The 26,168-nt window shown below is 40.3% G+C and overlaps 1 protein-coding gene across 13 annotated transcripts in view; it reads right to left on the bottom strand.

Annotated features, from left to right (window-relative positions):
* Nucleotides 1-26,168, bottom strand: part of kirrel3b (kirre like nephrin family adhesion molecule 3b) — a 232,834-nt gene that overhangs the window by 76,034 nt on the left and 130,632 nt on the right. For all 13 annotated transcript variants that reach the window (XM_074679700.1, XM_074679701.1, XM_074679708.1 and 10 more), the window contains exons 2-3: nt 18,066-18,215; nt 10,701-10,850 (exon numbers count right to left, since the gene is read on the bottom strand). In XM_074679700.1, coding sequence (XP_074535801.1) covers nt 10,701-10,850; nt 18,066-18,215 — 300 coding nt within the window. The remainder of the gene's footprint in view (nt 1-10,700; nt 10,851-18,065; nt 18,216-26,168) is intronic.

The following is a 26,168-nucleotide window of genomic DNA, read 5'->3' as shown; positions in this document are numbered from 1 at the left end:
CCGGCCGGACATTAATAACGGTTACACCTCGGCTCGAAGTCAAGCACGGCAAACAGAACAGAAGAAGAAGAAGAAGCAGAAGAAGAATTGAGTAAGAAGAGAAAGTACTCGTGTAAATTCCAAAATTAGTGGAAAAGAGAATTCCCGTTTATCCGGGACAGCGCAAAGGGGATGGGATATGCTTCGTGCACATTTTGTAGATCTGACTTTTCGATTAAACACGATGACCAAACGGATATCACAACACATCAATATGGTCCCCCCTTTTGAAAATCTCCCGAATTCTGAGGTCTCAAGGTTGGCAAGTATGTGTAGGAGTACAAGAACAAAAGAACCACCAGAAATATAATTTTGTGAATGTGTGGGTGTGAATGAGTGATTAAGTTTGTTGTATATTTTTGTTATTTCAATGTGAGTATGTTGATTTTTTTTTTTTTTTGCGTTAGGTGTCCTGTCTTGTTTGTGATGTTATCCAGTGTCCTTTTTATTATTTTTATTTTTATTTAAAAAGGGGGAAAAAAAATGGGTTATATGTTTGTTGATAAGCAAATGGAGTGGATAAAAATGTGAAAAATAAAATGTGAAATAAAAAATATTTATTAAAAAAATGTATTTTTTATTTCTTTTTTTATTCAAGCTTATTTTTCATTCTATTACAAACCAAATATGACTGATAGCAGATCAGTATCTGACAGGTTTGGGCTTTTCTTGCATACCTCTATTAATAAAAGGATGGTTCAGACAAGAGACTTCAAAAAGAGCTGCAGGATACAGCAAGTTCATCACTTTAAACAGTTTTTTTTGGGGGGGTCACATCAACGCTTGCATTTTTGATCACAAGCTCCAAGCAATCTCTTTAATGTGTTCTTGAGGAACCCAAACTTGTTTTTCAAAGCTTTTGTTAACTTCCTCTAGCTTTCTGCATGGACCAGTTCTTGAATTTTGTTTTAGGGCTACTTCACTTTTTTTTTTTTTTTTTTTTTTTTTCCAGGGGTCTATCACTGTCCCTCAACTGAGATAAGACTTGAGATTAATATGTGTAAGAAAGCCTCAACTTCAGTGACATCATTTACTTTTACCACAAAATCAAAGGCATCCATAAATGAGTCAAAGACATATCGATGTGTAATTAACTCAACTGTGGAAGGCAGTAAGTCTGTCACCTCCAGGAGGGACCTGAGTAAACCCATGGGGCCATAAAGCTGCCTCTTGTCCCCTGATACATATGAATCCCCCAAACACCAAACATAAAACTCCCCAAACACAAAGCATAAAACTTCAATTTATGTGTGTGGCTGCTGATAGGATGTGCAGCAGCTGCCCAAAAACTCCTTTTCAGCCCGGTGACAAGTCGTGTTCCTGATGTTGAGCCTGCTGGGTTTTTCAGACCGCACCAATATTAAAGGAACTTCTCCGGAGCATCCAATGAAACCCTGCAAGCGTCCTGGCTTTCCAGGAGCACAAGCATGGGAGAAAAAGCAATTTGAAGGTGAATGAATGAGGGACGGCTCCTCGCTAGGAGGCTCAGACGGCGTATGGGAGAGGAGACTGGCATTGTGTAGCTGCTATAGCGCTGTGCTTCAGAAGACGTGTCCTGAACAACAATGAGCTTCCTGACTCGCCTGTCTATTCTGGAATAAAACTCGCACGGGCCGCCTGTCACCCCCTTGTGACAGCTTGCAGAGTTTTTGATGGATAGATCAGGAAAAAAAGAAGACAAAAAGGAGAAGAGAGGAATACTCAACACAGGTGGATACAAGAGACATGCGTGGCTCACTGGCCCAAATCACCGGCCCTCTTCAAGTGCTGTCATTGTACATCTGTTTGAAAGCCAGAAGAGCCTCAACCGTGTGTGCAAACACGAGAACACACACACACAAACACGCAGAATAAAAGAGTTATGAGTGGATGAATACAAAAACAGAGAGGAAAACACACAAAATCATTTCAGTGTTGAAACCATGATGGCAGATGGCAATCACTAACAGCACGACAGATTACAGAGGTAAACAGAAAAAAGCAGCAGAAATCAGGAAAAGGAAAGTATGTGCTGCTACGTATGAAATAATAGAGTCCCAAGAGGGTAAATATGTTACACAAGAAAGAGAAGGAGAAAAAATAGATTGTATAAGCCAGAATGGATAAAAAAACAAGACGACATTGAAACTCTTGATGAAAGGACGGACGAGAACATTATTTTAATAAAAGCCGTGTAGAAAAGGCAAATAATTTTAGTGGTGCCGGTGTCATGATCTACCAAATGAACAGTGCCAAATAAATGGAGGGAAAGCAGGATGAAGATGAGATGGGGAGGCTGGAGATGCCAGAGCTGTCAGAGGAACGTGGAGTCTGCTCCTCCACAGCTCAGCCATGTGCAGCCCCAGAAGCTGCTCTCCACAGATTGGGAGGGTGCTGACATCGCTGCTCACCACCCGGGCTGTGTTCCGCTTCATTACTATGTGTGTGTTTTTGTGGTTAACATTTGAGGGTGGGAGGCAGTTAACCCAGGAAGCCAGTTCCCTAATTTCTACAGTCCTATTAAAGCAAGATTAGCCAGTTATCACCGTTAATGGTTACAGATTCTCCTATCTGCCAATCATAAGTGTGTTAATAAGTTACAGTTAGTGGAGGCACACCTTTTTTATTTTTTTTTGATGGAGTGTGAATTCAAATCAGCCTTGCACCTGTACACAGTGGGTTCTGTTGTTTTGCAGAGCACAGATGTATTCGTGTCATTTCTCCTCCTTCTGTTGAAACGCAGGGAAAAAAAAAAGAAAAAAAAAAACATCCTACATACAGTCTGTCTGCCATAATCACGCACCTGTTCCTAGCTCCTCTGATATCATAGATGTAGTTATCATTCCATCTCGTGTTTCAGATTATTGCCGGGGAAGGAAATGGAATCTAAACATTAAGAGTCATATTTTCTCAGAGAATGACTGCAGTTTAGGACATCTTATCTCTCCCTAGACTTAGACTGAGATGCTTGGCTGGCCCTAAATTAGCTTTTGTTGGAGGCAAATTGGGCACTTACACAAGAGACTCAAGGCTTATTTTAAACTCTAACTTTCTGACTGCTAAAAAGTTTTGTTAAAGAGTCTCAAACATTGGCTTGCGCACAGACAAACTCAAAGATAGAACAAAAGAAAAAAGGAAAGAGTCTCACTTCTAGAATGTTCTCTTTGATAAGAACAAAGAGTACATGTGCAACCTAACACACACAGGCGTGGAAACCTTGATATCAGCTGCTTTACTTCATTATAATCACACAACTGCATGAGAAGGTGTTTTTTTAACCACAGGAACTTTCTGAAGAAATAGGGACCTTTAAAGTGATACTCTGGGATGGAACAAGATGGGTCCTATCACAAGGTTTAGGGCAGAAATTACCCCTACAGCAGTGTTTTTGTGCAGCAGAAGCTCAGAGCTCCCTGCTCGTCAGCCGGTTTCCTCTGCACTCAGACGGGGCCATATTTTACTTGACCAAAAACCCAAATAGACGGACTCCCACTGAAAAAATCTGATATCAGTCTGCATTCACGCTTTATTTAGAGAATTTTCAGCATGTTACTTGCACACACAAAAAAAACGCTAAATAAGGCTCTAGTTCTCATCGTGTCTCTTCGTCCTGGCAGACTACCTGCGTATGTTTATATCTGGCACGCCGCACGCGTACTGATACACTAGAGGTGAGCACCTCGTAGCCAGCTGTGGCTCTGCAGCGGAGGTATTTAGCGGTGTTTTTGTGTGAAAGTAACGCGCTGAAAATTCTCTAAATAAAGTGTGAATGCAGACCGATATCTGATTTTTTCGGTGGGAGTCCGTTTATTTGGGTTTTTGGTCAAGTAAAATATGGCCCCTTCTGAGTGCAGAGGAAACCGGCAGAGGAGCAGGGAGGGGGTGTTTGGTGCGAGCGCTCTGGGCTTCTGCTGCACAAAAACACTGCTGTAGGGGTAATTTCTGCCCTAAACCTTGTGATAGGACCCAACTTGTTCCATCCTGGAGTATCACTTTAACGGAACTAATGTTTTTATTTCACCATCTGCAATAGCATTATACACAGCTGGAATTCACACCATCAGCTTATTTTAGCTTGGATGCTAGGGGTTTAAGAAAATCTGAAATAAGAAAAAGATTTTTTTTTTTAATAATTTTTTTAAAAAAGCTTATTTCTTCTGATGCTTGTCTTTTCACTACTTCCTCAAAGTATTGATTCTAATATCTGACTGACATAAATCCTTATCCTTTGAACTGGGAGTAATATTAGGATTTTCATTTTTTTATTGTATTACAGTAGAATAAATAATGCAGAGTTGACCTGTGAAATAAGTGTCCTATATCTTAATGAAAAATGAAGCCTGTCCACAGTAGCTATTCCACAAAGAGGACAGGCTGGGTGAACAAATCAAACGCACCCTTCCTAGCACTGTGTGTGTTAAGAAGCTGCTGACAGCTCTCAGTGGATCAGTCTGAAAACAAACAGTGAAGTCATATCTCCTGTTCAGACCCTCAGAATTAAACTGAACACCTTCAAATAACCAACCTCCAGTTAAAAAGACCAGCATTTAACATGAAGGAGTTTCTTGTTCAGCACAAGTACTTTAGCTCACCCGAGCATCAGCTGATGAGGGGGAGGATGATTGACAGTGTTTGCTAAAATTCGGATTCAGAGACATGTTGAAGCAAGGCAAACAGCTGAAAATAGAGATTAGATATCGTCTTTCTGTAGTTTTGATCTAACATGACTGATTTTAAATGAAGTTTGTTACGTTAGGACGGCTGTATGTCAAAGTTACGATCTCTGAAACAGCAGCATTCAGTGCCCTGATGCAGCAGGAGAGAGCGTTTGAGGAGAAGCGCTTGATCCAGGCATCTGATGCAGCTGATCTGTATGTCATAGCAGAACAAATTTAGACCCTTTAATATATATGTTTATTTTTTACCTGATTTTATTTTGAGCATCTTTTTAGGCCATGTCCACATGTGGCAGGGTATCTCGCAAGCTGCAAATATACTTATACGTTCAGGCCTGACGTCCTTACGAAACTGCAGTTTTACATTACTAAAACAATGTTTTCTGAAAACTTTGGCCAAAGTGAAGATACCCGGCTACATGTGTTCTAGGTCTTAAATTTCATAATGTCCAAATCTTCATCTTGTAAGTATGTAATGATGAGCTAAAGTCATTTTACAGGGAAGTACATCCAGCTAAAAGTCACCAAAACTTTTGGTTAGGAATCACCTTTACCAGCCTAAACATGTTGGTGCTGCAAAGCTATCCAGTCACTGTTAACAGTACAACTGAATTAGCATCTAAACACCTAATGCTCACTGATTGGAAGCTACAGCCATGGAGAACACTTCTGCATCTTATATATCATCTGCCTGTGCGTAACATTATCCATCTTCCTTTCAGCATGAGAACTTCTAATTCCTCAGCAGCCCTCAAAGTTCAACTCCATTACTAAAAAAGATGGCAGTGTGATCCTTGAGAACTAATGAATTCCGAGCTATCCACAGAAATAGCTGATTCAGCTTTGCCAGTTGTGAACAGCGATGACAAAAGATACCCTTGGGCTTGTGTTTACATGAAAATTGTTGCTGAAGCAAGGGTCCAAAACATTAACAATGCAGAAAAGGGAAAACAAATATCTTTCACACAATGGCTCATTCAGACGGTATGCCATCCATTATGTTTGTCAGACAGTGGTTATGTGTTCAGAAAGATTGTGTGGAAGGTCTCTGAAGTTTTTAAGTTGAGATTTCATTTTAAAGATGGAATGAACCGGAAAGAGGGTTCAAACTGAAACAAACAATAAATCAGGCTTAAAGACGTTCAGCCCACAGCAATAACATAATTATCCTTTTCTCCATCATTTGAGCACCACAATTAATATTGGAAGATTTTCCGAACATATGCACTTAGACATTTTAATCAGGTTTATAATTTTACTCTAGTGGCGCAAGTGCGCTTTTGCTAGACGTTTAATAAGAAACAATAGAAAAGCACTTGCAAATGCAAGGTTGAAGCCCCCCTCTTTTTTTTTTTTTTTTTTTTTTTTTTTGGTGAAGTGATATTTCTTTGTTTTTAGTATGAAGCTTTGTAGCTTGTTTTTATTTCATAAACTCAAAAAATAAAGTTTCCCACTCCTGTCAGACACTGATAGCATGATTTAATGACCGTTTTGACCCTCACTAGGCAGATTGGGAGTTAAACAGTAATTGTTATTCGTTTTCCACGGTGCAGCCCAAAGTTAAAACAAGGTTATTGCACCTTTATTGCCCTTGCAATAAAGCCTAATGAAGGACTTTCAATGAATTATATAACAGATTCTTCATGAACGATGTAGACGGAGCAGTGTGTCTCTACCTGATGACTTAAGAATGAGTTCACTGATCTTCATTGTTACCTTTATAAAGCTCTGCAATGAAAAATTGCTTTAACTTAGCAGCCTGACAAATGCTCCCAGCTTTACTTCATTAATCGTGTGTCTTTAAGTATGTAAATAAAGTCGGTATCTCTGCATTAACAATGACTGATTCACTGGGACATACCAAAGAAAAACAGTCAAGAACAAAATAAGATTAACGTGACAGAGATGGAGCTTGGAGTTAGTCAAAAAAGTGGCACCGCATTACCATTTTTACTCTCTGACAGACTCTGCATATGTAAAAACACACAACACCTTGAAGTAGATTTTCAGCCAAAGACCTTAATCAAACAACGGTGATCACCCTTCTCTTTGTTCAAGCAGTCCCAGACCTGAGGTAAAAGATTAGAGCAAAGGTCTGGAGCCATGCCAGCGCACTGCAAGGGAAATAATTAGCCTCAGGGGTCTTTTTTGGACCTGAAACCCTCCATTCTCTCCCTTCATGACTAATTCACAAGACCTTGACTCTCCTTTGGCATAGACGGGTGAGCCTGCAAGCCATGAAAATGCTCAGAGGGGTTATGTTAGCTTCTAACTCCTCGATAAAGAAATTGTTTAAACATTTATTTGTTTAATGATGCCTTCATACTGCTGCGCTTAGATTGTTAGCTGCTGTGAATGAAATTAGACACAATTCATCAACTCTTTTCACACTTTCTTATGAATGTGCAGGTTAAGGGAGGCAAATCTGAAAATGTCTCAAAGAGACGGTATGACAAGGACAATTTTATGACATGAAAAGAAAAAGAAAACAAAAAAATCAGTGCAGTTTCTTTTCTTTTGCAGCGAGAAGGTTGTTTTTTTTTATCTGTGTGCCAGTAAATATTTATGTTATGCTACTTCCAAGCCCATCAAAGTCAAGGAGGAAAGTTTCTGTGATATGGCACGTGCAGGAGTTGGGGCTGATATTGAGTTATGAAAGATGGAGGGTTTTAGTTGTAGATTTATTCTGCTGTCAGCTCGGAGAAGTGAGGCTGTTGGTATGTGCGAGGACTGCCGGGTGTGGGTAGATTTCGGAGGATCTGCATTGTGTTTATGTCTATGCATTTCTCTGGTGTGTGCACATAGGTGTGTGGGGTCGTAGCTGTCTTCCAAGTCAATAGACACACTCTGTCACCGCTGGCAAGTAAATTGACAGCTTGGAGTTTGCAGTGACACAGGCCTTGCATATATTTCCTCCATTACTGTGTGTGTGTGTGTGTGTGTGTGTGTGTGTGTGTGTCAGCCTGGAGTTCTTCTTGGCAGTGTGCTCAGGAGTCAGCTAGCTCGGCAGGGGATTAAACAAACACCTTCTATTCAGGCTTATGGTGACGAATGATAAACTCCCTCACCCTCATTCAGCCCAATAGGTAATAAAGGCTTCCCCTCACTCACGGCTTATTTGCACTTTCTGCTGCTGCTGCGTGCTGCATACAGTCCAAAGTCAAGCATTGTTCCTTTGTTTTTTTACACTCTGAGTAGTCATTGTGAGAAATGCCAATTCAGGAAACCAAAGCGTCAAGAGGATTGAAATAAAAACAAGAGTTATTTGTATCAGCTTTGTGTGGCAGTTGTTGGCTTGTTCATGGGGCTGCTCTCAAATGAAATTGCAGTTTCATAGACATGGAAACTCTCAAGGATACTTGTCAGGCTGGGAAAAAAAAAAACCTGGCTTGAAACGTTATTGGTGGTATTGTTGAAACCAGGAATGTCCTCGATTGAATCTCGTCTTATGGCTAAATTGATGAAATCCAGCGCAGATGACCTTGCTGCTGTCCAGAGTAAGGATAAACACTTTAAATTGTCAGTGACTCTTCTCTGCTCCTTGACACTGGGATTAAATGGCAGTTTTTGTTGTGGGCGCCGGGTTAAGGCAGCTGAACTTTGAAAGATGTGAAGGGAAAGTAGGAAACAGTGTTGAATGGTGTGAAAGTGTACATTTTAAGCCCTTGGTGTAAATATCTATAATATTCACTCATATCCATTTGGAGGGGTATTGGCAGCCAGAGAAACGTTACACCACCATTCGTCTTCCCCTTTTTTCTTTCCTCCTGCTGCCTTCTCCCCCTGCAAATCGTTAGTTTCACTTTTCATTAGACTGAATCAATAAGGCTGATCACTCGCTCATGGCCGGGGAAACTGCGTGGCAGCAACTCCTCTCTCTAAACTTCTTCTTCATCTTCATCTTCTTCTTCTTCTCATTTCTTCTCCCTCATTCTCCCCATGAGTGAAGTGGCTTGTGAAAAGGCTGCCAGAGAAGTTTGAGGGGCCCGAGGAAGAGGAGTGAGCCAGTGATTGCACTAGTGCCACTCAATGAGGCAGAAATGGCAACGATGAATGATAACCCAACACAGTTTAATTAAGAAGCAGTAACCTCTCAAGCTTACACTTATAATGAAAATGGAGGCTGCATGCAGAGGAGGGGAGTTAATGTAAGGGTCTGTAACATCTGACTGATACTGACTCTGCAGAGGGTATGGTAAACATCAACAATCATCATTGCTGGATCTCCTCCATGTTGGTTTTAGTCCTTTGAATGGAGGCTGGCAGGTGTCAGATGATTTGCAAGAGCAAAAACGCAAATGCAAGAGAAAATTGCAAATGCAAGTGCCGCAGAAAAAATTCAAAAAGCCACAACAAGAATGCAGAAGCGACGACACAAATGCAAAAGCTACAACATATATGCAAAAGCGACAACACAAATACAAAAGCCACAACATGAATGCAAAAGTGACAACACAAATGCAAAAGCTACAACATGAATGCAAAAGCCACAACATGAATGCAAAAACAACAACACAAATGCAAAAGCGACAACACAAATGCAAAAGCCATAAAAAAACACAAAAATTATGACACAAATGCAAAAACCAAAACACAAATGCAAAAGAGAACACACAAATGCAAACACCACAACACAGATGCAAAAGTGACATCATGCATGCAAAAGCCACAACATGAATGCAAAAACAACAACACAAATGCAAAAGCGCTGCAACACAAACGCAAAAGCCATAAAACAAATTAAAAATGACAACACAAATACAAACACCACAACACAGATGCAAAAGCGACACCACAAATACAAAAGCCACAACATGAATGCAAAAGTGACAACATAACTGCAAAAGCTATAACATTTATGCAAAAGTGACAACACAAATGCAAAAGCTACAACATGAATGCAAAAGCGACAACATAACTGCAAAAGCTATAACATTTATGCAAAAGTGACAACACAAATGCAAAAGCTACAACATGAATGCAAAAGTGACAAGACAAATGCAAAAGCAACAACATTTATGCAAAAGTGACAACACAAATGCAAAAGCTACAACATGAATGCAAAAGTGACAAGACAAATGCAAAAGCAACAACATTTATGCAAAAGTGACAACACAAATGCAAAAGCTACAACATGAATGCAAAAGCGACAACATAACTGCAAAAGCTACAACATTTATGCAAAAGCGACAACACAAATGCAAAAGCTACAACATGAATGCAAAAGTGACAAGACAAATGCAAAAGCGACACAACACAAATGCAAAAGCCATAAAAAACACAAAAATTATGACTGAATACTGAAAATTAATACTTAGCCTACTTTCACAACTTTTCTTTATCCGTTAGGAAAACTCTCCTCTTAACTTGCGTTGTGACTGCACTTCTGTTGTGGCTTTTGCATTCCTGTTGTGGTGTGTGCTTTCGTGTTATTGAGTTTGCATTTGTGTTGTTGCTTTTGCAAATCAGCTGATACCTATCAGCCACCGTACTTTTGTCTCATAAATTAAAGCCAAATCGTGTCATGTTTAGACAAAGATTTCATGAAAATGTTAAGTGTCTGCCCCTGTTTGTATTTCCTGTGTAACCTGGCACACAGCCTAAACACTTATTGCTGTGAAGAACCACTTCTGTAGGAGCCCATTGAGCTCGGGTAGTGCTTCTGCTCAGTTTTGAGGCTGGAGAGGTGCAGATTTGTTTGAAGTATTTGAGATGATGCATATGAGCTCACTGTCCTCCTTTCCCTCCGAACACCTGGACATGTATTGTGGAAGTCAACCAAACAAAAACAAAACACTGCGAATCCTTGGAGTACTCTAATGGAAGATCAAATATTACACACTAAGCCGAGAGAACAATAGCATGAAAAACTGATGAGTGTGAAAAGCCAGTGATGCCGGTGAAGCTTTTCCATGAGCAGCTTTGCACCTTGGTAACAGAAGGGGGTTGGCTGGTAAACTGGTGTTGTTTGGAGTGTTTGTGTGTTTGTGTTTGATTCCGACTTACCCAGCACAGTGAGACGGGCAGGACGGGACCTCATGGCGGCCTGGACGGCCTGGCACTCAAACACTGCATCATCCATCAGCTCGACACGCTGAATTCGCAAATGATGCTCTCCTGAACCGTGGTCGCCAATCACTGTGTAACGAGGATAGCCTGCAGCACAAACACATTTATGCATTTTAATCACCTTCAAAACATTGCTTATTTGCCAAGTGCAAGAGGATGAACCTGTCATTGAAAAATATTTGCATTTTAAGAGCAAATCAAAATAAATAAGCAACATACTCAAACGACAACATGTATCTTCAGTGTAAAATAAACATATCACCCTGAGAATATTACCTAATACTGAGCTCTGCTAACGGATAATTAAAATAGTTCTTAATTATTCATTTGCTGTTATGTACTTCATCCAATGTCCAAATATTAAGTTGATCATTCATGTTTTACAGCACTCCTGGTCGATGTTAATGAGCTGCGCTAGGATGGAGGATGCATCCTGAAGAAAAATGTTTTACTGCTAACACCAACAGGAGCAGCTATATTTGAGTTGTTTCAGCATTGCTGTTTGAAATGATTTATCGTTTAATAATGCAAGAAAGCAGACCAGTATCAAGAGACCGGGGCATTTTGCACCAGTCAAGCGAGATTTTCAAGACATCCCCCAACCATTATCAAAATATGCATTGAGAGTGTGTTGTGGAGTGCATCTCTCCACTGGGGCAAATAAGCAGAGAGAAGAATGGGTAGTTTTATGGGGTATTTCTCAAGCTTTAGCAATTGCTTGTCTCTGAAGATCCCTTTACTTCTTCTCTCACTCCATCTTTTTAATTATCAGGGATACAGGATTTGGACTGAGATGAGAATGTCTCTTCGTGAAACTGATGCACTTCAGAAAGTGTTATGAATTTTCTGCTAAAAATTGCATTTCCCTCCAGTGTGAGACATTGGTCAGCGATAAAACACGGATTTTAACTGGAGTACTCTGCAGAAGAGGGCCGGACTTTTAATAAAGCCTCACTCTCTCAGCTTTGTGCTCCGTGAAAGAAAACTTCACCTCTCACACTCACAAGTTTGTCATTTCCTCGCTAAAAAAGTCCATCACTACAGTACTGTCAAACTGTTGTGTTACTGCCAACAAATGTTGGGGAGTAAAATATTGATTTCTCAGTAACAGGAAGCCAATGACTCATATTCGCTTCAGAGCTCCCCAAACACAACGTCCTTTCACTTAAAAGCTTTTTACAGGCTGGTTATATGTTTTAGCACCCAAAAGGAACATAACACACTGGGCAGCCTCGAAGCAGCTTTCATGTCCTTGAAACTGTCTGGCTCAAAAACCCATCATATGCTCTAAGTCCAATTACTGACTGTTGCTTCATTGAATCCAGTTGCCTTTAATAGAGCATGAAGTGGGCCACGTTTTATGCTGGTAGGGCGAGTAACAGCCGATTAAGCTATCCTCCTACACGTAGCCTTTAATCATAAGGGTCTATACAGTGGGAGGACACATTGGACAAAAGAACGCCCAAACATAAACATTACAGCTGGGTAGAAGATAAGCATTGTAAGTGGAAATGGGAGGGAAGCTGACTAAAAAAATAGAAGCTGAAGCCTGTAGATGGCTCTTGGTGTAACTCGCCAGGACTCAGGAAGGACACACTGTAAAACATTAGGAGTTGACACTACTTAAAAAAAGGAAACTCATTGCCTTGAAAAAAATAAGTTACGTTGACTTAAACATAAGTTAATACAACTAAATGATCTAAAGTGTGCAAAACTTAACTAACATATTTTTTTGAGTTGATGCAACTTACATCATTCTTTGTAATAACTTGATTTTCTTGTTTTGTCTGCATCAATTGATTTAACTTTTTGTTGTAGCAGCCTTTGGTAACCGTGCGTGAAGAGCACTGACAACCAATCTGTGCCATGTGTATCACTGACAAGTGGTCTGTGTCATGTGTAGCTCAGATAGTCTGAGCCCCCCACAGTGTAACATCTCAATGTTCAGTAGGCTCTCATATCCACCGTGTTTCCTCCTCACTAATGGTTACAAAACGCCATCACAACAAAAATGACTTTGCTAATTTGCTAATGCAGTTTTCTTAAAATATTAAGGAGTATTTTTTTAAGTTTGGCTACAGAGATTATTTCATTTAAAATGTAAAAATTAAAGGTTAGCTTGGCTAAATTTTGAGTCAGATTTGTTCAAGGTGCTGTTTGAAATGAATCAAATTTCTAAGCACATGTGGCTGTTTTGTTTGTCCAAGATGAAACAATTATTAGAAAAAAAAAAAAATATTGATGTTTTTCCAATTCAAATCATTTTACTAAATTGGATCAACACCTTGATTTTTCAGTGTGGGAACAAAGGTCAGACGCACAATTCAAACAGAAACTGAACTGATTTGCTTTCAGCCACATCAAATTTTACATCAAGATAGCAATGCAGAGTTTCAAATTGATATAACACAGAAAAATAATTTGGAAACCTGTTCTTAGAAATATGGTGTGTGATTTATTCAAAAAGTTACATTACTTTAACTGACTGAAAATTCCTTTTGAACAATGGTGTGGACTTGCCCACAAATGCTGTGGAGGTGGATGAAGCTCTGAGAAGATCAGGGTTTGTTTGTGCATGTGTGAACTGATCACATAAAAAAATCTGACTAATATCTCTTTTTTTTTCTTTGTTGACCCAAATGAGAAAAAACTATGTTTTCAACCTTTTCAACTTCTAATTACCATTACATTTTAAACGAGTCTTAATAATATTTTGTTAAAAAATAAGTTGGACTCATGTAATGTTTTTTATTACAGTCAGTGTTGTGTATTTTTTTTTAGAAATCATAGTGTAGAAAATTTCAGGGAGAAAAGCTGTACACGCAACAGAGACCTTGTTTCAACTAAGAGCTTCCATTGATTACTTTAATGACCGGTGACTGAAAAGATGCTTTCTATCTTTTCATGCTTAGTATGATGCCTAAAATGAAGGACGCGTAATTATGGGAGCAAGGTCACCCAGAGGAGCCATTTCGCTTTAACTGTATGTCCATTGATGAGATTCAAAGCAATAATGCCATTGTGGATCACAAGGGTAATGATCATTGCACATCCTGAATGATGTGACCTTGGGTTGACTCCAGTCCACCCAGAGAACCGCTTATCTTGCCAAGCTCGGGGACCAAATGTACCCAAAATACAGTTCTGTTTTTGCACGTCTTAGGTTTACGCAGTGTAAATGTCTGTTACACAAACAGAAGATTTGGCTGATTACCTCACCTGTGCCTCGGGCGAACTGGGAATAATTTTGCTGTGTGAGGATATGGCTCTCCTCCAGATTCATCTGTGTGCATTAGCTGGATCCAGGAGTCATTTGCATTCGTGGTGGACAGTAAATGACATGAATTTCATAATCTGATATTCAAACAACCGAAGCAAACTGTAATTTGTTTTTGCCACCTCATGAGCACCTTGATCATGCATTTTGTCAATACGCCTACTGTAATAATAGCCAACAAGAAGACCAATCACCTCTGCACATGTGATGTGTGCCTAGAAAGGACCATTGATCTTAGGTCTCAGCAGATTTCAAAGACACAATGTGTTACCCAAAGCAAACAATGTAAAATAGACCCATTAAGGAGTAATGAATCCATCAGGGGGAAATGGATTTGTCTTGAGGCTGGATCAATGGCCTATGTGCATGTGTGTGTGCATAAGTATACAGACACTCAAGGCATAGCCAGGTGATTTATGGCACTCACCTAACACATGTTTCACACAGTGTAGCCACAAGGGGATGGAAACAGGTTACAGCTGGGAACAGGTGACCGGTGTTCAATATGCTCTCCTGAGAGGCAAGTGCCACATGTTTGCTGCTGACGGTCTGCTAAATGCTTCCCTCCATCAAATCTCTGCTCAAGAGCTCATCTGCCTCCAACCTAAGTGCACGTCATAATGTATACAAACACTTCTCCCCCATCCTAACTGTGTGCACATGGGAGAACTCACTTATAACCGCTTTGTCTGCTGTAATTATCATCATGCATAGCAGATACATTCCCCTGTCATGCATATTCATAGCATTGATTGGTATGTTTCGAGCGCTTGTAGGGCTACTTTACTTTTCTTTAATTAGAGTGGAAAAGCATGACACAAAAGGGAATGAATAGGAAATTCAGAGACAGATAGGAATCATTGGCTTTTGTGCTGTGATTTCTCACGCTGAATGGTGAAAGAGTTCTCTGGGTTTAATCACTGCTCCTGTGAATGGAAACAGGTCCCAGGCGGAGCACAACGTTGCCGACGCAGCTTCTTTCTATGAATAGCCAAGCAGACCTATATTATTGAAATGCTCCGTGCAACATTTGATTCGTTGCACTTTTTATGTATACAGCTGCCACTTTCCTTTCATTGTGTACATCTTGCAGTGGATGTACCATCACTCTTTTACTGCCACGTGTATTGCTTGTTTATGTAGGCTGGGGTGATAAAAAGGACAGCTGTGCAGCGCTTTATCCTGAAAAAGTCTCATCTGTCTCAAAAGAAGGCACTCAGCCCTGCTTGTATCACACTGTTGATTCTACCTATCTTTTCCAGGCATGCAGCGATTCCTCCACAAAAGTGCATTTTTAAACGGTTTATGAGAGGAAAACACTCTGCAGCTCTGCATTATGGGTCTGACACTTCAGAAAATTTAGAAAAAAGAATCGCCGGTGGGGAAGGCCGAGCTCGGGATTAGTGCAAAGTCAATGACTGTTGAAGCATTCACAGCTGGGTTGTTAAAGGTTACTCTACTGTAGCTCCCATGAGTGCTGTGACCCGATGTTCTTTCTGTTTCTCTGCTCCATCCCTTCCTCATTCTTTGGCCATTTTTGGAATGAGATTATATCTTGATTGTCCTTTCTAGTTAAATCAATAAAAAGAGGATGAAACAAAGTCCGTGTTTCTGCTCTGTTTCTGACCCCGCGTAGCTCAGTACTCTCTGTCTCTTTTCTCTCTAACTCCATCTCTAACAATCCTACTGTCCTTGTCTGCCTCATCTTCCTCCCAAACAGGCTCAGAAGCTGCAGGACCATTGTTTACTGCAACCTCTCCATCTTCCCCTGGGCCTGATAAGAACCTAAGGAGGGAACAGCACGGCTTTACAGGGGCTCTGTCGGCTGCTGAGGTTTAATTACAGACCACACTGGTGACAGGGAGGGCCTCTTAGAGCCTTTGCTAAAGGTCAGGGGGTAAGAGACCCCCAATCTCAAGTGAAATACATATTTAATCATCTTTTCCAAAGGGGACCTTTGTGTTTTTCGCAATGGCTGCTGTTGAATATTTGTCACTGTGTCTTGAATTGCAATTATTTGGATTTTCTTAGTGGTCGCACAGAGGTTGGTGTGTACGGCCAGATAGAAGGCTTCAAAACAGAGGCTGTGCCTTTTATTGAGTAATGTATTCCTCTGTGTATCGAGCGCTGTGTACAGATTCAAATGGACCTCAGCTTTGGAAGAATTTAATGATCATTTCAGTAAATGACGCAGGCGTACTACTTTTATGGAGGCTTTTATGGATTTTCTCATTCAGCAGCTCAGTGCTTCAAAAGGTTGTAAATGTTTATTTAGAGGAGTGATGTGTTTCCTTGAAATTCATCAAGGTCATGAATATACATAAACCCTTGATTGGTTGAACAACAGGCTACTAAATGGCAGTGCAGTAGCCACTTTTTCTCCAAATTAAACAATTAAGGCAATTATACATGAGGTGCAGTGTAATTAGAGGATGCCAGCTACTCTTCAAAAAGCCATTTAGCAGCCTGAAGCACCAGAGAAAGACCAGTGCAACTATTGATTTTGCATTCTGTTCAGATTTCTGTGCTCCTCTGCCAAACACAAAGTCAAAGAAAAATGCATTGATCACAGAGACATAAATTCATTTTTGATTCTGAGTGTTCTGCTTGTTTATGTTCTATGTTCCAGTTGTGATGTAACACTCATCTTTCGACACACAACCTTAAGAGTTGTCCCTTATCCATCTGTTAGGGTGATGGGTTTTTGCAATGAGGTGAGGATGTGTGTTTGGAGAGACTTTAAATGACAGAAAGCTGTCATTTGTTGTGATAATAGGTGCATCTGAGGGTGATGGAGAAATACAGGATGACAAGCTAAAGAGGATAAAGACTGGTGACACTGTAAAAAGTGGTTTTGTACATTTGTTGCTCTTACTTCTTTCATTTTAAGTCAGCATGACAAAAGATTACTGAAGTTGTGATAATACATGATTATGAGTCGGAATCATTTCAACTACAAAATATGTTTCAACTTAAAAAATCTATGTCCACATAAATCATTTTTTTTGTAGTCGTTTTGATGGGGTTTTTATTCCATGAGTGAGGAAGGAACACATTGATATATTACACTAAGAAGGTTACAGACCGTCTGTGCTCCTCATGGCACGGACCTACTATCTGTGCTCTACAGGGCGTGGAGCCATGGACTCAACATTGTTTTTTTTTTACAGTGCGTTAGCGTTAAAGCTAATAAATAAGATGTTTTAATGGGTTAGGGTTAAGACCAAAAATTGGAAGTCATCTTGATTAGCTCAAAGTGACGTCGCCACAAAAACTGCTCCCCCTGGTGGCTGGTTGCAGTATAGGTAAAAAAAAAAAAAAAAAAAAATCTATCTCCCCATTCAATCCAAATGGGCTGTCGTCAAACTTAAAAATAATGATAATGATAATAAAACATCTTGTAGAAATGTTTCTCACATCCATGTTCTCCTTCTTCTGTTAAGTTTCCTTTTTTATCCTTTTTATTAGTTATTGTAGGTAATAACAAGGCTTTACGTCACATTTGATGATGATTGACAGCTGCTGTTTTTGTGTATGTTTTTCATAGATTGTAAAATATGTTCGGAAGGATAGCCAAAAAGAGATTAGACTCTCAAAAGAAAAATGTGCAGACTCTGGCTGCACAACTGCTACCAATGGCAGCTCTGTGATGGGGGTATTTTGGCTTCAACACTGTACAAAAGTTAATAGTGGTGCCACTCTGTCCGCTCTATATTCAATCTATGGACAGACAACACAGCAGACATTGCCATGGAGCATAACCAGCTGGTCTGTGCCATGTGGAGCACAGACAGCCTGTTCCTTCAATGCAACATCTTAGTGTACATCAAGCTCTCATATCCACTGTGTTCCCTCCTCGCTCACGGTCACTAAACGCCATCCCAACAAAAAATGACTTTGCTGTAAAATCTTTTTTGAGTTCAAATTATTTGACACTTCATGTTGAATTTACTTAACCCAGTCAAGGCAACAAGATGACTCGAGTCAGTAAAGTTGAAATAAATTATTTTTTACAGTCTACTTACCAGAGAGGTCTCTGCCCACCCCCAGTGCCAGGCCATCCTTGATCCACAGGACAACGCCATGATAACCAGGTATAGTGCATGGTAACGTCACGGGCTGGCCTGCAACAACCACCAGGTCCTGTGGCTGCTGGGAAAACATGGCCTCAGCTCCTTTGGGAAAAAAGAAAACAGGAATTAAGCTCGGTCCATTTTATTGTTTTAAATTATTGAGCTGTAATAAAAGAAAAAAAGAGATGGAATATGAAAGTCTGAATCAGAGACGTGAAATGATGTGATTTGACAAACACCTGCTTTCAATCCTTCAAGTGCTGAATGAAGGGAAAATGAAAGGAAGTGCACCATATGCCCATTTCCACCAATTTCACTCAAACTCCCTGTCAAGCTCATGTTGAAAGAAGCCCAAAGGGTGATACACAAACGTGGCACGTTATTTTACTATTCATGATAGAGACAAGATACTGTACATGCATCATGGGTGTCAGTGCAGCACCAGGACTGCAGCACGAGCTAAGAGACAGCCGTCACTGCTCAGCTTGGTTCATTTATGAAGGATGTCACCGTACAGATGGGCTGGGCTCGAACACACCGCAGCAGATAACACGATCTCGTCTGCCAACACCGCTCTAGTGGCATACATTAACTCCAGCTCACACCCATGTATCCCAACTGTGCAACCGCTATTAGCTGCACTTCTCTCCCGCATGCTCAGGCGGGAAGTGGTGTGCAGTGAACTCCATTAGAGGCAGAGGGTGTGTTAATGGGGAGGGGCACAGTGGCAGCGGAGAGGAGGGTTAGTGTTGTGGATCAGAGTGGAGGGTACAGAGTGGTACTGATGTGTAGTTAGAAACACTGGCAGGCTGCCTATCAACTAAAGCCTGCACACCCACACACCTATACACAGTGACGTGCATTCACACAGACAGCAGGGCACGAACTGCAGCAAAGGTTTAGAAGTGTCACCTCGTCTCTCACACTTTACTGCGACAGTTTTGTTCGCAGCTGGTTCTTACTTTCAAAACTTTAAAAGTTCACTTGCTCGGCTGAGAACGGCTTCGTCTTTCTTCAACTGCATATTATCCTTTTTTCTCTCTCTCTCTCTTTCTCTCTTTGAGATCTGCAGTGGCACAAAAACAGGCCCGTAGCTTGCACTCATCTTTTTTGCTAAAATTGACTCATGTACATATTTCTCTCAAGCACTTAATCATATGCAGAATAAAAACTGACGGATGAATCACACATCGATAATAACAATAATAAGCAAAGCGAAGATGACAAAGAATGGTGATGCGTGCTTTTATCTTACAGCATATTGCTACAGAATTGCCATCATCTGCGGCAATTCTTTGTCTGCTTCATTTTATATTCAAGGGAAATTATTTATCCCGTTGCAGACAAGGAAATTGATTAGCTGTGTGAACAATTTTCATCCACATCAGAGAAAATATTGTCATACAAGCTACTGATTTTAATTGAGTACGAGAATGCCTTTAGAAGCCCCACAAGTCTTTTTTTTTTTTTTAGCCTGGATTCCACAAGACAGATAACTTGTTAAAGATGTAAACAGAAGATTGCTATTGATCATTTCTCCTTCATTCCTCCTGTGTTAACTATAAGAAATGCCAGCGTATTTGATAAACAAACCAAAATATGCAATCCCTTTGACTATAAACAAACCAAGGCAAGCAATGAAACATACAACACAAACCTATAAAGGGTTTTCATCATATCGAAAACTATACAGCTCCTCTACACACTCTCTATATAAATATATACAATGAAAGATGCCCCCCTTAACCAATCCCCTTAATACCAACATCCCTTTGTTGAGCCTTGCTTCCACATGAAGAGCTTATCTCGGCCGTCACTCTGAAGCATGCTAACATATACACGGGCACTCTGCAGATCTCTTGACATGTTCCGGAAAAAAACATTGTTAACTGCAGGAAATCTTGTATCCGCACAGTCATGATTGATAATATCAAACAGTGCAGCTTGTGCTGTAATTGATTTAACATCTGATGGATCTTTGTGATGGATCTTTGTGATGGTAGCACACTCGTCTGCATGCTCCATCCCCCTCTGAAATCTTCACAACAAAACCCCACTCGTGTGTGTATGTGTCTGTGTGTGTTTTCATGCACATACATTTTTATTTTCCAGAAATGCACATATTTAGCTTTATGTCACAATTCAGTGTTGTTGGTAAAGGAAGAAGACTGAAAGTGTTCTATTTGCACTTTGATATTTTCAGCTGTGGCAGGTTTTCATAGAAATTTTCCAGTGCAAATAAATGCTAATTTGGTTTCACACCTTTTTTTTCTAAACCGGTTTTGACAAATATCTGTCCTCCTAAGCACTTGTGTAGAAAAAAAAAAAAAAAAAAAAAAATCCAGTTAACAATGCTTCACTGTATCACCTGTTTCACCCCAAAATACTAAAATATGAATCATCATTTGAAGTGTCACTTGAACCTGAGCTGCATGACTTGATGGGTTGCGACACTGATTTAAGCATGTCAAGATCAGGGAGCTCATCGCAGGGTGCACTTCTGTAGCTGTGGAGACAGTTTACAAGTGTCTTTTGGCACCTCTGCAGGGATTTTCCAAAGGCTAAAAAAAAAAAAAAGCCTGATGACATTATCAGAGACAGGCTCCATCTTTATCAGAGTATAAATAAAAATATAAAATACATATAAATAAATTGCGGCTTCAAAAAATCTATCAGAAGAAACTAAATGACTTCATTTGCCAAAGTTTCCACACAGCAAATTAAAAGGGAGCCTGCATTTGGATAAAACGTGGTTTAATGGTTATAACCTTGGTCCTCCGTCTGCGCAATCTCAGCAACCAATTCCACAGCATGTGTTAAAAGGGCCATTAAAACACGCAGAAGAATCAAAGGCTTAAAAGATACCAGCTTGTACTTGTCACTTCAGCGGTTAAAAAGTGACCTCCTTCATTCAATTTGAAGCCTGGCTGAGTCTTGCAACAAATGTGTCTTCATGGGGACAGAGCAGTACAGAAATGGGGTGATGTGTTTGAGATGGCTGGGGCTTACATCAAGGTGGCTACATTCGTTCATCCATCCCCTCTGCACCCAATAAATCTCTGTCACATCTGCCAAATTCATCCTTCACTGGGCATCACAGTGTTGGCAGAGCACTCCCCCCTTCTTAATCTGCCTTTTTCTTTATTCTGTGCCAGGCATGACACGCAACAGAGTGGAGACAACCCCTGGCCCCTCACTTATTCATGACAAATATTTTCATAACTAACATGCCCAATTAAGAATTAAGCACCTCAATTAAGACTTTATCACAGACAGTAATGTGAGGGCAGGACAGTGACTGTGTCCAGGTGCCTGGAGAGTGGAAGAGCCATGTTAATAATGCTTTATCAAGCATCTTAATGGGGCTTTATAGTGCACTATGTGAAAAAAAGAAAAAACGAAACAAACTAAAATGAAAAACCGTCTAGACATTCTAATTTGCTTTGAAAAGCACGGGCCTTGACTTTTGGGGCTGGGTTGTGTAATGTGTGGGCGCACAGAGCAGAAACATACACCTTTTGTCTGTCGCTAGAGACAACAGACAGCCCCATGGGTTTTCTCACTCAGCAACAGCCAAACCTCTACTATGAATAGAACTTCAATAACACTACATTAACTGCTGAGTTTCTGTTCAAACATTGTCGAGGAAGACACGGTAACAAAGAAATATTTTACTTCAGCACTTTAGATTTGCTAAATCAAGCATTGTGCTTTTTTTTCATAGGAGTCTATGCACCCATCATCTAACAGCTGCCTCCTCTTTAAGCCACACTGCACACTTTGACAAGGTGATGTTATGTTTCACTTTGACAGGGTGTGCTAAAATCAAACAAGGATGACTCTTTTTTTTTTCTTTTTTGACCAAAATCAGTAGGATGGAGAAAGAATTTGAATAACAATCGCACAACTGCAGGGTGCATCCTTAAAAGAGATGCACATGCATACAGTTCCTTGCACAACATATCTCAAAGACCACATCCGTCAGAGGGAGGTTGTAATGCATGTTTTCTACTCCAAACTGTGCATAAAGTAGATGCAATCTTCCTTTAAAGCTTAGGTTATAGAATGGGAATATGAGATCTGTTGCAGCATGTCTCCAAATACACAGAATATTTAGAAAACATGTTTTATACATTTCCTTGTAGCAAAGTCCATATGTTCTATTTATTCACACAAATGCTGGTAATGGTAAATCCTCTTGCAGACTCCTCAATCCTCCCTGGGTTTGTTAATATACATCATAGTTCTTCCTGATTTTGATTGTTCATGGTGCATTGAGGAAGACTGAGCCAGAGGGTGTTGCTTTAGTCTGCTCAGTTATTTTAAATGTTGGAAAAAAAAGCAGGTAGTTAAAGGCCCAGCACAGAGCCATATTCATATTGTGGACTGGCACTTTGCATCGCCTAATGTTGTCATTTCACTTCAAATAATTTGTTTACCATTGGATGGCTGCTGCATTTCCACACACTCCAGCACTATTTTCCCCTCAGTGCTAACTGCCCCCAATTTCATCGCTCTTTGCCAATCAGGCCTCGAAATTACCGTTACGGACACACATCCAGCCCACTTCAGAGAAATAATCAGCATGCTGTCTGTGCAGCATGTGGCCACACAGCACCAAAGCTTAGTCCAGGATCATTATCAGAAACTATTACCCCTCTGGCCTGGGCATTTTATACCAGCAATTTAGAAGCACAGGAGGGGTTTCAGAATAACGAGAACTGGGTAAGTTAGTTATTTGTATTGTAGTTTGGTTCCCATTGACCACTGTTTCTTTTTCTCCAACGCAGCTGCTGGTAGTTTTCAGTGGTAAATAAGTGCAGGTATTAGAGTGAGACACAGCGAGGGGGAACTGAGGGGGAGAGGTTTATTTTTATCTTCTACTTTCCTATTGGTAGCGTTGCCATAGGTGACAGCTGCCAGGCTGAGGTGGAATTTTAGGCTCTTAATCAAGTTATTCTTACAGAGTCATATACTTCAATCATCATCCAGACATTAGTGAATTGAAAAATGGAAGTACCCCACTCTGCAGGGCAGCCTGTAGGTCCATTTGTTTGGACTTTTAATAATAGATGCACATCACAAGATCCACCATGGAATATTTCCCAAGCAAATCATACGAGATTGATTGTACATGTAAACACAAAGTGCCCATAATACTATACATACCTAGTGTTCATCTCTTTAATCATGACTTCCAACATGCATACTTATTTTCTCTCCAAGATATCCACATTTTTATCCTCTTTCATTAGAAACTGGTCAGTCACAGGCAAACAACTTAGCCAGCATTCTTACTTCCTCTCTGCGACATGCACAGTGACTGTTACCTGGATAAGGAATAAGTAGACGCTGTTAGTAAAGCCTGCTGGTATGAGATTCTCCAATCTATTCAGAGAGCATCAACTAAAGAGAAATCATTCCTTTCGTGCCTGAGGCTCTTAATTCATTCAGTGAAATTTTCAAGGAAAAAAAAAAAGTTGGATGAATGTAAAAAAAAAGAAAAAAAGCAAGAGCAATTTGTGAAGTGTTAAAGCAACATTACCACAAAGTGTGACAAAGAGTTGGCAGGAAAACAGCCAACTCATTAGAAGGCACTGCGTCTGAAAGTCACGCCTCAGTCAACTATGTTTCATAATCTAATTAATTCACAGTATAAATCTGGAAGCAATGGGTCACCACACAAGTCACACAATAACTGTTCAGCACTGATTGATTTACAGCTTGTACAGGTTTAACGAGCCACTTACAGGGTCATTTATGGCGCTTTGGCCTTATTACAACCACAATGTGGAATATTTCTGACATGTGTTTGATGCAGGAAAGAATGGTGCTGTCACTCAGGTTGGTTGTCACACTCGTTATATTTCATCAGCAGATGGCGCTATCTCGCAAATTGTGGTATGGTCATGTAGAGAATTTGGCTCGCTTAGTCCTTTCTAGAATAAGTCAGCTGAACTTGAGCTGAGATGACCATTTGTAATTTCCATGTCTGTTAATATTCACTGTTTTTCTTCTTGGCTTTTTCCCAATGAGTTAAAAAACAAACAAACAAACAAACAAACAACTGTTACTTTCAACCATAGACTGTATAAAACATGAACGTAATCTTGCCGACGTCACCCGTCTGTTTCTGAAACGGAAAATGAAGCACATCGGCTATAGCTGCCATATTGGTAGTGGCAAAGGCTTCACCTACAGCCATAAGGTGCCTGTCGGTCACGTGACCCTCAGCTGTGCATCTTATTGGGGGGGCTTGCGATCTTAAAATCCCCTGAACGGCCGAGTTAGACAAAAAAAATCACCCCCCATACAGTGGGTGCCGATAATAAAATTGGCGACTCAGACAGGAGACGTTTTTTGAACCAGGCTGTAAATAGGTTAATTTCTGCTTTGAAAACAGCTTTTTTTGGGGCTTGGTGTGTGTGTGTCTTCCGCTAATTCCGGAGCCAGCCTCAAGCGAACACTCGAGAAACAGCAGATTTTAGCACTACCGCATTGTCACATATACCCAGACCGAAGGTTGCTGCTTGCTTTCAACAAGTGTGAAGGAAAAGCTATACGACAGCTAACAAGTTGCTTACAGATTTTAGCCTTGATGCTAGCAAGAAATTCCATCTGGGGTTGGTTGTGTTACATATATATATATAAAAATATTTCTTATACAGTAGGCTGGCCTAAATATGTGTTTCCTGTTCATGTTTCTTGCTCATCTTGTGTTTAGATGAATTAAGTTATATATATATATATATATATATATCAGTGGGGAACCTTCAGGGACTTCTAGGCCTTCAGAGAAGGCCTTAAAAATCTGGACCGAAAATATACGTATCATATATCTATATATGTATATAATTTCTCATTTAGTTGAATAAAATACATTTAATACATCATGTAAGTTTTGAAATTAAGTGTACTGCAATGTTCACTTCAGCAATGAAAGGGTTACTGTCTTGAAACATGCTATCTCTATTGGTGCCCGGTTTGCTGGCTCATTAAGTGGTTAGGACTTCACGAAGGCCAGGCTGAGTGTTTTGGTTTGGAGAGAGACAGGAAAATTGACCAATCACGATTTGATTTTTTGGGGGGCGGGACAAAAACAGAGAAGCATAGGCCTTCGTGAAGTCCGAACAGCGGGCACAGTGGTGAGAGCGGTGAGAGGAATGGCAGAAGACGAGAGCTAAGTTGTGGCTAACTTGTTGGCATTTTTTCAGCGTGTGAGAGTAAAAATTTCATCTGGTCGTGCTCGTGCGAGTGGATATGTCTTCATACTTCATCTATCACGGGCACTGTGTAAGACATCGTGGATTGAATTCCCAGTGGCGAGCCCTCTCTGTCACTGCCTCAGTCAGTCTCCTCCACCTGAACTCTCCCCTGTTCTAAAGACAGAGCGCTGTCGCGTACACACGCAGCACGCAGATCTTCACAACAACACACGTTTCACTATTTTAATGTCAGCCTTCTCACCCTATGAAACACGCTGCTCTAAACTCTCCTGATTGGAGAGGATGCTACGTTAGAGCAGAGCTACGTTAGTTTAACTCACGTCATGTCATGTCAACTCCATAACAGAAAGATAGAAAACAGCTAAGGCTCTGATAAACTCTTCATCAAGTGCTGCACAGTTATCTGTCTCCGTCTCTGAGGTCTCCTGCAGCATCTTTGGATCAAACCAACTAAGAGAGAGGGGGTGGATGGTTTCTGAGTTTTCGATGTAACGCCCAAGTACGGGACTTGATTCACTTTCAAAAAATATTAGCGATCACAGGAGCATACTTAAAGTTGGGAAACAATCAGGAGAAATAACAAGCCAGGACAACAGCTAGAGAAGGGGTTTAAAAATGGGAGACTCCCTCCTTATTCAGGAGTGTTGGCAGCCTGCCAGTACTCTCGATGGTCAAAAGTAACGAGTTTATGTTTGACACAGATTGACAAAGATAAAAACTAAAGACATTTTCTTCATCATTTTAGGTTATTTTAGAAAGTTTTGTAAACTCACTTCATAATGTTAGTCATTATTTTATGTAAAGCCTCTTTTTTTACTATATTTATTCA

Source organism: Halichoeres trimaculatus, unplaced genomic scaffold (assembly GCF_033239565.1).
Source record: "Halichoeres trimaculatus isolate MK-OKI-2021-1 unplaced genomic scaffold, fHalTri1.1 fHalTri1_scaffold_9, whole genome shotgun sequence".
Lineage (NCBI taxonomy): Eukaryota > Metazoa > Chordata > Actinopteri > Labriformes > Labridae > Halichoeres > Halichoeres trimaculatus.
Note: the sequence above shows the minus strand (reverse complement) of the source record. Positions and strands in the feature narration are given on the sequence as shown.